General features: G+C 43.5%; 1 protein-coding gene across 1 annotated transcript in view; it reads right to left on the bottom strand.

Moving 5' to 3' along the window:
• The window catches only part of MAP7D2 (MAP7 domain containing 2), a 75,466-nt gene extending 74,775 nt beyond the window's left edge, over window positions 1–691 (bottom strand). The window contains exon 1 of the mRNA XM_072028765.1: window positions 483–691. Coding sequence (XP_071884866.1) covers window positions 483–525 — 43 coding nt within the window. The 5' untranslated portion in view covers window positions 526–691. The remainder of the gene's footprint in view (window positions 1–482) is intronic.
• Window positions 692–13,477: the final 12,786 nt, after the last annotated feature.

Raw genomic sequence — 13,477 nt, 5'->3', positions numbered from 1 at the left:
CAGCACCAAGGCGGTGACCCCAGCACCGACACCTCGCGCTGCCGGGGGTCCCTGCCCCACATTTTGGAGGGGAGCGGTGCGGAGGCTCCCACCCCACCTCCAGGAAGGCTCGGCACCAGCTCAACCAGTTCGCCTGGCAGCGCAGGCAGGCCCGGGCAGGGCACGGCACAGACCCAGGCTCACCCACAGCCCTGCTCCACTGCAGGGCAGCCCCGAGCTGCCTCCCTCCCTGCCTCTCTCCCTCCCTCCCTGCCGGCACCGCCGCCGGCCGCGGATTTCGCCTCAGCCCCGAGATGGCGGCGGGCACCTGCCGGGCGGGCAGCGACCCTCACCGGGGGGGGGGCGAGGCGGGACGGGGACGGGACGGCTGCCGCTGGAGGCTGTGGCACCGCCATCCCGTCCCGTCCCGTCCCATCCCGTCCCGTCTCATTTCATTTCATTCCACCCCATCCCACCCCGTCCCATCCCGTGCCGGCTCCCACCTGCCGCCCTCGGGGAGCCGCGCGCGGCCCCCGGCTCCGCCATCTTCTCGCTCTGGCCGCCGCCCGGTTCTCCGCCAGCCCGGCCCGGCCCTGCCCGGCCCCGCTCCCCTCCGCTCCGCTCCGCTCCGCTCCGCTGCTGGGCGGCCGCACAGGCGCACTGCCCGCCCCGCGGCACCTGACGCCGGGCGGGGAGGAGCGGGGCCGCGGATACCGGCAGCCCCCAGCGGCTCCCGGCCCGCCAGGTGCTGCCGCCCCGCTCCGCCCCGCCCCGCCGGCAGCGGCTCTGAGGGGCAGCCGGGGCGCCTTTGTTTGGGGCTGGAGGAGACAGGGAAGCGAGGAAACGCCAGCTTTATTTCCCTTAAATGTCTGCATGCTAAGCGCAAAACGGAACAATGCCACTTATGGCACGCGTTTTGGTCCCCCCCATCCCGTTTCGGCAGGCTCTGGGTGGTGTGGGGGTGCTGTCAGCATGTGGCGATGTGCGGGGCCTCGGGCACGGGGATCCGCTCGCTCCCACTCCACCGCCCCAAAGCCTCGGTAGAACTGATGCTACAGCCACAGACCGCCTCACCTCCCGTCCCACTTCACCAAAACTGGCGTTTAAGACCTATTCAGTCCTCCTAGTTTCCATTCCTGGTCTTTCTGTTCTGTTCTTTTTGCCTGCCAATGTTGTCCCCATTACATTCTCTCATTAGCTGAAAATTCAGACCAAAATCAATGCAAGGTGGTGGAGGAAGAACCTTCCCTTCCCTTCCCTTCCCTTCCCTTCCCTTCCCTTCCCTTCCCTTCCCTTCCCTTCCCTTCCCTTCCCTTCCCTTCCCTTCCCTTCCCTTCCCTTCCCTTCCCTTCCCTTCCCTTCCCTTCCCTTCCCTTCCCTTCCCTTCCCTTCCCTTCCCTTCCCTTCCCTTCCCTTCCCTTCCCTTCCCTTCCCTTCCCTTCCCTTCCCTTTCCCTTCCCATTGGTTTTCCTTCTGCGTCTCCCAAGCGAATTGAAGTTTCTTACTAATTGCAAATTACACTGTCGGGAGGCTTGCTGGTCAACAATTTGCCTTTCATCTGTACATTCAAATGCTGTCCTCGTGTTTGGGTTTGCACACCGCGATAGAATGTTTAACGAGGCAGATCTAGTTTTTGTTGGTGCATAGAGCACTGACTATTCCTAATGCCGCCTTATCGGTTTCAGACTTTATTGATGTTCATAACTCTGCCAAATTTAAGCAATTTCAATTGGCATTTTCACACCAGCTGTTTCTCAGGCTAGACTGTTATCCAGGGGTTTCCCTTACTGTGATTCTACCCATCTAGGGATGACATTGCAGTGTTGCGTTCATGTTACAAAACATATTTCTTATATGTCTTATTGTAGCAGCGCCTCCTACTTTCCAGAGGCTCCTTTGGCAATGCCACCAGAAGAAAGAAGACTCTCCGGTAATCTCATTTGTCTCTACCCTACTGGTGTCTGACAAACACACAGGAAGTAACATCTGGTCTCAGTGTGAATTACATGGGCTTGAGAGAGAGGAACCAGAGGGTTTGGGACTGGGAGAACAGGGCATGGATAAGGGGAATACAAAGGCATGGGAAAAGATGGAGGAGTGTAGCCAGAAGTTGAAGACAGGGATATTAGGGTATCTGCTGGGATATTTGGGCAGGAGCTGGGGACTGGGAGGAGAAGGACAGGCAGGACCACAGGAGAATGTGTCCTGGAGAGCATGAGCCAGCTCGTGCTGGATCCCAAGTGGCCGTGAAGCCCTTCAGCATAGTACATCCCATGGAAAAATAACTACTCTCCTACCACTGTAATATCCCGTGAGAGCTGGCTCACAACCAGCTAGTATTCAGCCTGGGAGTCATGCGATGAAAATAGTTTTTAAACTAAATGTAAGGAAACTGTACTGAAAACACTAAGGATCCAAAGACAAAAAGCTCCCCTTTGGTATTGTATGTAGCGTGTAATATGATTCCACCTTTAAATCACTTTCAGAGTATTTTTTCTGCAAGACTCCTGCCTCATTCAATGCAAAGGATGGTGTTTAATTAATGTATAGTTCTTCAATGTTTGTCTTCATTTCCATCATGTAAAGTGGAACCTTTCATGTCATATTTACCGTACATTCTTCAAACCCTGCCTTGAAGACAGGTTAATTAATTTCCGTGATGGCTTTTCTGTGATACTCTCATTGTACCATCTTAACTCCTTCAAACATTAATAAATTTAACTTTATAACATCCTTCTAAGTTGAAGTAGTACTATTATCATATTTTATGCATGTGGAAGAAATTAGAGAAGGTAATGGATCTGGGGTTGCCAGTAGATAGATGCTTGTTAAATCCTTTACGTGCTAAAGGCTGACAGGTTGTTTTAAAGCAGGGAATTTAACACAGCAAGCACTTAGCAGCACCTAAAAGACAAGACCATAAACATCCCTGCTCAGGTTATACTTTGAATACTTTACAGATCTTTAAGTACCAAACCTAGGGCAACTTACAACTTACAAGCTTTGCTATGTATTGAGCACCCAGGAGTCAGGAGCTGGTTTCAGATGCATTTTTTGTGGAAAACATTTTTGCCTCTTACCACAAGTTTTCAGCAGGTGCTGTTGACGGGCTTGTCCGGATATTCATACATGAGCTGCAATGAGTATAGATCAATGTAGGGCTGGGAAGATCTCAGAGGTAAATCTGCAGAGAGGTAGTGGAAAAGTCCTAAAGTCTGCTCAGGATGTAGGCAGGAAGAAGCTGGCAGGACTGCCAATTTTGCCACGTTAACAGACATTAAAGTAAAAATTGTCAAAAGCATAAACTAATTTTGAAAAGCTTGGCATCTCCTGAGTTCCTGCTCTGTTCTGCCATTTTGAATCAAGTGGCCTAGCGTCATTCAAACACTGCATGTCAGACACATAAAATCCAGTTTTCTAAAGCGGTTCTTGCCTGCTCTAGCTTCAAAATTATCCTTTCCTTTCTAATAGTCCTGGAAGTCCAATGCCTCATTTGTAACGCTTTGTGCCTTATAACTTCTGAATAAAATTGAGTGCTTGCAACAAAGTGTTATTGCAGACAATATAAATTCACTTGAAGACAATCACTTCTCTTCATTGGATAAGTTAGTGTCCTCTGAGAGACAAAACATGACTGGGAAGCTAAAAAGAGTGTTGTAACACTTACATCAAAAACTGAAGAAAGGTGGCAGGTATAGCTAATTATAGTTAACCCTGACTCTTGAATGATTAATTAACTTAGATGCAGTATGATAATAGAGAAAAACTTTTTTTTTTTTTTTTTTTTTTTTTTTTTTGCAGTTGCTTGAAATCTTTCTATAAAATGTGCTGATTGTGTCAGTCTTGAAGCTACATATCAACAGGAAAATAGCATTCTGTTTCAAAAATGGCTTTGAAATCAAAAGTCATAGTGGTATTTCTAAAGGACCTCTACCTTTTAGTTGTGAATACTAAAACAAAACAAAACAAAACAAAGCAAAACAAAAACAGTCATATATGCCCTGGTGAAATGGCTTCTAATAATGTTTGTCTTTCTCACTGCCTGAGAAGCCAAGGGCAGAATATCTGCAGGAATTAAACTATCTTTTAATTTCCCTTGGTTGAAGAGCAGGACCAGGGTGCAGCTCAGTCTGGTGAAGATTGAACTGCATCTGCCTGCTTTATTTTTAAGTACTTACATAGCTAGGAAGTGCCATTCAATGAATAATATCAGCCTAATGTTAAAATAATTTTTAGGATGAATCATAATGGATTGCTTTTGTATTTGGCACGCAAAAAGTATATTAGTTCTTCTCCACATAAAAATACATATTTGAAAGACTGCATTATGCTAATCACGGATCTCCTACCCTAATATCCTATGCCATATGTGATTTTTCTTTATGCTCCCGGAATGCCTCATCCTAGGGGCAAGTTCTCACACATTTATGGTACCTTTTGAAGTTCAGTTGAAACTATTTGACTTGGATCAGGCTGACACTGCTGGTGTTGTCTTCACAAAAATAAGTGAAAGCACAGAGAAAGAGACAACTTCCCTCATCACCTCGTCCTGCATTATTTACTGTTGGCACAGGCATTTTAAGTCATGTACAAACACAGAACTGCCTACACACCCTGCTTTCCTGAGCTCAGCAGTGGGAGAAACAGTGGTGGAATGCAGCACAGACCTATTTCACACCTGATTTAAACTGAGTATTTTTTCATCAATGTTTCATTAAAAGGGTGATATATGTTATTCCTCCAGTTCTACCATAAACAAGCCCATCCTTATTTACCACCAAACACGTGTTCTTCTCCTCCAGATTCAAAACCTTGTGAGCCATGGATTCCAGGAGCTCTGTTATTTATTGCTTTGCATATTACCGGCCAGGAATCACTCAGGGGAGGAAAGGGGGGTGAACAAGTGAGATTTTGATGAATTTTGGATTACTTTTGATTGTGGGATTAAACTAAAGGTTATTAACTGCACTATTAGGCAAAGAAAAGGCAAAAGCTCTGTTTGCTTTTCATGCTTTAACAGGATGTGACACAGTCATCGCATTTGCTGGGAGAGGCAAGAGTAGATAAGCCTTGCCGAGGAAGGAAAGAATGTCTGCCCTGCAGCCATAGAAACGCTTTTTATTTTTTACATTTCTCTTCACCACCTGCCGAAGTGATTGATATTTGCCTGCAGTTATTTGTAGTATTTTTGTTTAACTGCACCAGTGTACTTTGCCAGGAATAGGAGCACTCTGTCCCCAGCTGTACATCTATTCATTTAGAGGAAGACTGTGCATGGACAGGAACAGATCTTCTCCAGTTTGACATGTTCTCAAGGTTATGGAATACCAAATCCTAAGATACTTCAGCTCTGATTGAATGCCCAAAATAGCATTAAACTAATTAAGTTTTGTTATCATTGAATAATAATTATACTGCATTGAATGGCAGTCAGTAGAGAATTCATTTTTGTTTGACTTTTTTGATTAAACTAGCATCCTGTCTATGAGAAAGTAAATCATCTTGGAGGGAAGTCATGGCTACAGTGGGGACGCAAACCTCTCAAACATAGACCAGGTATGTCCATGAGATAAATTCATGAGCTGTACAGCACGTGCAGGGAGAGCTCTGCCTTGCACCCACAGTGAGACCATCTGCCTGCTCCAGGGGAACTTCACTGCATACAGCAAGTAAGTCTAGTATCTCATCCTTTCTGAGCACTGTCAATAAGGTATACATATAATAAAAAGAGGAGAGAAGTCAGAATAGTTTAGGTACGCTTTCAGAACCATGGAATTTTTACCATACGAATCTATGACAGAGCCAGATGCATCAAGAGAAAGATCAGTGACTTGCAGATACACTTCAAACGTGCACAGTTTAGGGAAACAGAATTTGAATCCTGAGTGCTTTTGCTGAAAGAGAAGGAAAGAACATTGCAAATGATGAGGATTTCATTTACTTTCATGATCAATTCTCATTCTTCCTTAACTTCCACAGACCAGGATGTTTATTCATCCACGTGACTTGGTGCACTCAAACATAAAGACCACGAAACTGGTCACGGTGCTTCTGCGGTTGCTTCAAAGCACGATAAATCAGGATATGCCTATAGATACAGTCTAAAGGTCTCCTGATGATTAAAATGAGATCAGTAATTTTGAAGCAAGCAGTGTTTGAAAAAAGGTAGCTGAGCCTCAAATCAATGGGTATGAAATATTATAGAGAACATTTTAACACAAAAGGGGGAGGTTTCTATTGACAAAACTTGTTCATCAGGAATGAAATAGATCCTCAGGCTGAGCTCCACTAACTTCAGCCTGGTTACAACAAATTACACAATCCACCTCTGAACAGAAAAATCAGATACTTTGTTTTATAATGTATAAATGATCCACAAAGAAATCTGAAATATATATGCTAAAAAAAGTCAAATAATTCTACATGCTTCACAGAAATGTATTTAGGTAGTTGTACATCTCAAAATTTGAGTAAACATCAGAGGTTAATCAAACATTAACTTAATTCCACAGGTGAAAGATCACTCTCATATATAATTAGGCATCATGTACAATCCTCACTGAAAAGCAGCAATTCATGGAACATGTCACTTCCACTAGCTTTGAATTATATAGGAGTTATAGCTAAGCAAACATAGCGAATGCAGTGTGTAAATGTTTATGAACACAATTGAAGACCTCTCTAGCTAACATAAAAGAGATCAAAATACAAAAAGGTCTGGTAATTTGTACCGAGTTAAAATAGGTATTACAGATTCTGTGTAAATAATGCAAAGAACTCTATACCAAATCCATAAGGTTTTATTTTGCAGTTACTTAGTATATTTTCTGAATTCTAGATCTTGGATAATTTAGTGGTTTTTGTTTGTTTGCTTTTGTCTTGAACTTATATTGTCATTAAATGAGCCTTTCCCAACTTTGTTCCCTACTTGTAATTTTAAGCTCTTATCAAATTAGCCTTGATCCCAGTCCAGAACTCAAACTATTTGTTGCATGATCCTCTTCCCCAAATGGCAGACCAACCCATAACCTTCATGTAGGATGATCTGTTGGATCTTCATTGTCCAGTTGCATTTTTCCTCTAATTTGTCAAAGTCCAGGTGAATTTCATTCCATTTTTATTGATATTTTTATTAATCACAGTTAGATTGTGTTGTAATTAGACATCTTTTTCATGTCTTCCTATTGGCACACAATTACTTCTGCAAGTGGAGCAATTTGTCCATGTTCATTCATGAGTCCTGTTCAGATGCCCAGTAAAAGTGGGCAATAGTTAGAAAGACTATCTTCTATGCAATTTAGATAATCAAAAGTAGCTAAAACTATTGTATTATCTTAAGTAAACCACTATGACTTGACAGACATCACTTAAATAGGCAGAAATAGAAGAACAAGGAAGAATTTTGGCTAAGGCACATGTATTGTATCAAGAACTGCATCCCCTTCATGAGAAATAGCAAGAGAGCAGGCAATGGATACAGGCAACATCATACTGAAGTATATATTTCTGATAACAATTTGTAAAGGGTATTGGATTGTTTTTTCCATTTTTCTTTAGTCAGCAGAAGTTACATGAAGTAGAAACTTTTGCCTCTAAAAATCTTGTTCCTTTTAATGATTCTTACACTACAGGGAGCGCTTTTTGTAGTAAGCCTCTCTGAAAACTACTGTCACTGAGGAAAGATAAAGGAGTATGTGTGCAGAAGAGGGAGTGAAGCTGCACAGCACAGTCATAATTTCTTACCTCTGAAGACTCACAGTGAATTCCAGCTACAGACATATTTAAAAAGTATTCTCCAGAAGCTAAAAATATAATGAACTCAGTTTACAGCTTTCTCACCCTCATGTGAAACTTGAAACTATATATCCATACTTCCAGTCAAAACTAGAAAGTGCATTGCTTCCATTTATTGCTTTAAAAGCTCCTTACCCATTGTAAGTGCAAAGAAGGCTCTCAGCTGAAGGTGATGTGTCTGAGATGTGCCAGAGGCTGGGGTTGAAAGGAAGGGCTGGAAGGTGAGCAGCAGAGTGGGGACCCTGGGCTGTGGAGAAGCAAACAGGGCCTTGCTCAGGCGTTGCAAAGCAGGATCCCCCGTGGAGCTGCTGTGAAGGGGAACGATGCCCAAGGGAGTTTCCAGGGAGAGATTTACTGAGAGCCTGGTAATGAACCATCTAGTAATGCATGAAGCCTGGGCATTTCAGGAGAAGGCCTGCATGGCTGCAAGGGGAGTTTCTTGGTGAACTAGCACAAAACAGGGAGTGGAGAAGAGTCAAAACCAAGAACAGGCAGCAAACAGGAGTATAAAAGCAGTGCTAGGTACTTTGTGTCAAAATCAGGAAGGACAAAGCCCAGCTGGAGCTGGGACTGCCCAGGGCCACTGATGAGAACAAGGCAGAATCTGTAGGCATGATATTTAGAAAAGCAAGTTCAAGGAAAACAGGGCTCTGCTTCTTTTTCCTGCTGCCTTCACAACTATAAGCTTGCTCCCATACTGCCTGTATGAGCACAGCTGGGAAAGGAAAAGGGCAACCAGCAATGGAGGACCAAGTTAGAGGCTAAGTAGAGAAACTGAGTCTATTAAGACCCATTAGGTTTCCTTTACAAGCTGCTGGAAGGTCTTCCTTGTCTTGTGGGCATGACTGTGAGGCCATTATCAATCTTTAAAAAAGGCCAGGAGGATGACTCAGGGAACTCTGCAGCAGTCAACTTCACCTCAATCAATACAAAGGTCATGGAGCACAACCAGTCATAGTCAGCCCAGCACAGCACATCATGTGTGACCTGCTTGGTATGACAGAATGACTGGCTCTGTGGGCAAGGGCAGAGCTGAGGGTGTAACACACCTTGATTAGAGTATGGCTGTTGACAGAACCTCCAGCATCCTCCAGCCTTCCCCTCTGAAAACTGAAGAAGGATGGATTGGACAAACAGACTGTTAGAGGGATTGAAACCTGACCGGACCATCAGGCTGTAAGGGGAGCAGTCAATAACTCAAAATTTGGCAGGTAAACAGCAGAACATCCTGGGGTCAGTATTGGCACCCATGCTCACTGCCTTCGTTAGCAACGTGGCTGCTACGCAGAATTCATCCTCAGCAGATCTGCAGATAACACTACATTAGGGGAAGTGGCTGACGATTCAACCCGGCAGGCCCTGAGAAACTTAAGGATTGGTCAGAGACCTCATGGTCTGTATGAAGTTCCAGCTTCATAGCTGGACAGCTGGAATAACTCCCTTGGATGGGTACAGGCTGGGAAGAGACTGGCTGGGTGGTCCTGAGGGGCATGGTGTGCCCTGGGTTGAATGTGAATGTGCAGCATGTTCTCGTAAAAGAAGCTGCATACTGGGTTAGGTTAGAAGCGTGGCCAACACATCCAGAGAGCTTTGCTGATAATCTCTACTTGGTACTGGTGAGGCCACACCTGTAATACCAATACTGTGCTCAGGTTTGGATAACTCTGGTCAAGAGGGACATGGAGAAATTGGAGAGAGTTCAGTGAAGGACTTGTAAGAAGGCTATGGAGGAGAGGCTGAAGGAGACAAACTTAATTAGTTTGCTAAAAGGGAGGTTAAGAAATGATATAACATCAGTCTACAACTGTTTGAAGGATTATTATAGAAGCAACAGGGCCAAATTCTTCTTTCAGCTAGCTAATCTAAGAAAGCAATTGCCACAATTTACAGCTCAGGGGGTTCAGGCTGGATATCAGAAAACAAAATCAACATGAGAGTAGCTGGGCACTAGAATGGAGAGGTGGAGGAACCTCTGCCACTGGGCCTTTTCAAGATTCAGACAAAGCCACAAGGAACATAATCCGGTGTAGAGCTAGTCAAATTCAAAGATATCCTCCAGAGGTGCCTTCCAACAAACATTTTTATGATCTTGCAGCAGGCCTTAGGTCTTCACAATGCCTTATTATTAAAACCCTATTATTAAAATAATCTGTTTATTAACTTGTTTGGTTTCATGAGTGCTGGTAGAAGATTGTCACCCAGCCTGTTTGCAGAGAGATGATTTTATGGAAGGGAAACACCTTGGTGAGTTATGTAACTGAGACAACACCTCTCATCAACCCACTTTATGGAGATGGTAGAAGCATAGTCAGAAACTTCAGCTAAAGAACAGCATTAAATCCACATCCCTCACTCCCTTGCCACGGCACCCATTCATCTTTCTGGCTTAGTCCCATACTTCATTAAAATGGAATGACTGAGTCTAGATTCACTTCTGTCATGTCTGGAGCATAACCTAAATTACTAATTAGTCTGGCCTTCTGTTTGCAAAGCATTATCCCCCTTCTTTGCTGTGTGGGAAATGCTTTGGTATAAATAGACACATTTTTCTGTGAACTATATTAATTCTATGACATTTCAGCCCCATAATTTCCCATGCTGCATGATACAGAAAACAAGTCTCTCAACTGCATTATATTTTTCTTGCTCTGTAAGGAAATATTGAAGATTATAATTTGCCTGTAAATCCGTGGACTGTCATAGCCTTTATCACTTAGGAATGAGGTGCATAGAAACGACAATCCCTCCTGAATAAAATATAATTTTTCCATATTTTTCAATACAGCTTGACATGATGGAGCAGGTGAAATCGGAACAGTGCATTTGATGCTTAAATCTCAACAAAATATTTTTTTTAAAAAAAGACTCTATCCTCATTAAACTGGAGTTATAGATCATCCTCTGAAGAAGAGGAAATTGAAGCAACTAGACCTACGAGAGAATCCTAGTCCTACTGCTATGACACTCTACGTGGCCACAGACTTGTTCTAGCAATGCCTGATGGTGCAGAAGAGAAAGCTGGACCTGTATACTTTGGATCTACAAATTGGACTTAATACTTGCAAGAAGCAAGTTGCCATGCTAATGAGAGTCCACGTGATTTCTATCATCGTAGGCAAGTGACAATAAGGTCATTTATACTCAACAGGATTTTCATGTGTCACTTTTTCAGGTGTCACAGGTAGAACTTGTTTTACCGTATTCAGGGGAACACTGTAATTTGCTAGTCTCTTGACTAGAGGTGTGGGGTGGTTGGTTTTTTCTTACCAAAAAAAAATAATCTCCAGAGAGGGTAATATATATGCATATATCCTACACATACAAATTCTTCCTTTTGTTTTGGATTTGGCTTTAGATCCAGTATTCTAGGTTTCCATGGAGAAATGGTAGGGCATAGCGCGTCCCTAGGAGAGGAGCAGAGCAGCCATGCTAGGAGAAACTAGAACCAGAAGACACTTGATGAGATGCACGTTATACACTCCCAAGTTCTGAGGCACCTGGCTGATGTCATTGTGAGGCCACTCTCGTTAATCTCTGAAGGATGACAGCGACCACGGCAGGTTCCTAAGGACTGGGAAAAAGCAAATGTCGTTCCTATTGTCAAGAAAGGCAAAAAGGAAGATTCAACAAACTACAGGGCAGGTGGCCTCACCCCTCACCTCAGTCCCTGGGAAGGTGGTATTGGAAATCATTTCTAGGAGGATTTGCAAACATAGTAAGAATGAGAAGGTGTCTGGGAGTAGTCAGAACTGGTATACAAAGTGGAGATCCTGCCTACCCTATGTCAAGGTGATATGAGTGGCTTGGTGGAGGAAAGGAGAGCAGTATGTGTGGTTTATGTTGACTTGAACAAGACTTTCAGTACTGTCTCTCATAACATCCTCAGACAAGATGATGAAATATAGACTAGATAAATGGACAGTAGTGTGGACAGCAAACCAACCGAGCTGCCAGGCTCAAAGGGTTGTGATCAGTGCCATGAGGTCCATCTGGAGGCCAGTCACTAGTGGTGTACAGAAGGCAGTATCGCTCAACATCTTCACCAGTGACCTGGATAATGTGACAGAGTGTACTCTGAGCAAGTTTGCAAGATGACAAAACTGGGAGGAGTAGTTGACACCTCAGATGGGTGTGCTGCCATTAAAGGGGACCTTCACAAGCTGGAGAAATGGGTCAACAGAATCCTCATGAAGGTCAGCAAGGGGAAACGCCAAGTGCTGCATCTGGGGAGTAATAAACCCATGCACCAGTACAGGTGTTGGGGCTTGACCTGGCAGGCAGCTAAGCACCACATGATCTTACAGAATGAACACTCGAACTGATTATATACTTAAGAATAATGCTCTCTATAAACACGAACTTAAAACTAATTCCAAACAAACCTCAAAAAAGTGTAAGTGTACCTGTGAAGGCCATTCTGGCATGAGAACTCTATCCTACCCTCTGTACTTTTACTTTTACTCTTACTTTTCTCAGCTGGGATTCAGTAGATTCAAAACTGATCATTGAATCTTACCCCTGAGTTAACAAACTGAAATCACTGAAATAACAGATAAAAGGCTTTCCACATTCATGCTATGCAGCCAATCCCTTTTGGCAAGCATGTAGTTCTGAAAGAAAACAAAATGAAAAACAAACAAAAACCACTTTAATAGATTGAGCTGAACCTTGACAACTTAAAGTTGAAAAAATCTTAGAAGCATAGCCTCGAGACAAAATAACTTGAATTTAACAAAAGTCCCAATCTAAGCTCAAGACATGGGTGCATCTAAGAACTGTCTTCTTGTGGAACATGTACTTGTTTCAGAAATCCACAGTGACAGTCTGAATCTCATTTATTCTCCCAAGTCAACGGCTATTAACAAAACCAGCTTTAAGAGCACACAATTGAAAACTTTTTCAAAAATAATTCACAGGGAATCATTGAAACATGAGAATTGTTTTATTTTCCCAAAGGTTTTCAGGTCTATGTGACTGTGGATATGAGAGTAACCAATACTGCAGTCTGTGGTGCACTTTTCACCAAAGATAGAGGCACATCTGGTTGCACCAAAGATGAAAGGTAGCCTCAAAAAAAAAAAAAAAAAAAGTGAATCTATACACTTATTCTGCAGTATCTACCAATCATATTTTTTTTCCACTTCACACAACTCCTCCGCCGAGACAGAGTCCCTCAGTTACCTTCTCTAACAGGGAGGTCAGTCAGGAGTTCTCGGAGTCAAGTTTATGTCCTGTGTTTCAGAGCCAGCGAATGCTCCAAGGGCTCAACAGTGGACAAGCCTTCCAGGGAAACCTGAGACTTGACTCCTGAACATAAAGGCAATCTGTACAGAAGAATGAGCAAGCTAGAGAACAGTGAATGCTTTAGAAACTTCAGGCACTGGTAACGCTTAGCCAATACAAATGCAGCTGATTAAAGTTATACTCCCTTTGGTAAAACAAAGTATTAGATTGATAATAAGCTTCAAAGAAACATATTCATTTTCAAATGAAGTTATTGTTAGCCAGAGTAAATATGGAGCAATGCTGCAGGGAGCAGAGCAGAAAGCTAGTTGCCTACTAGATCAGCAGGCAGATGGAAATGAAGGTAGCGTTCAGTGCATCTGAACAGGAGACTGATGAGTCCTGCCAGTACTTCTGGTTTTGTGAGAGCCACAGGTCTTCTGAAGCAAGACAAGAAAAGAAAGTACCATACAGTATGATA

The sequence above is a fragment of the Anas platyrhynchos genome, chromosome 1 (genome assembly GCF_047663525.1).
Source record: "Anas platyrhynchos isolate ZD024472 breed Pekin duck chromosome 1, IASCAAS_PekinDuck_T2T, whole genome shotgun sequence".
In the NCBI taxonomy this organism is placed as follows: Eukaryota; Metazoa; Chordata; class Aves; order Anseriformes; family Anatidae; genus Anas; species Anas platyrhynchos.
The sequence above is the reverse complement of the archived record's forward strand: the minus strand, read 5'-3'. Positions and strand labels throughout refer to the sequence as shown.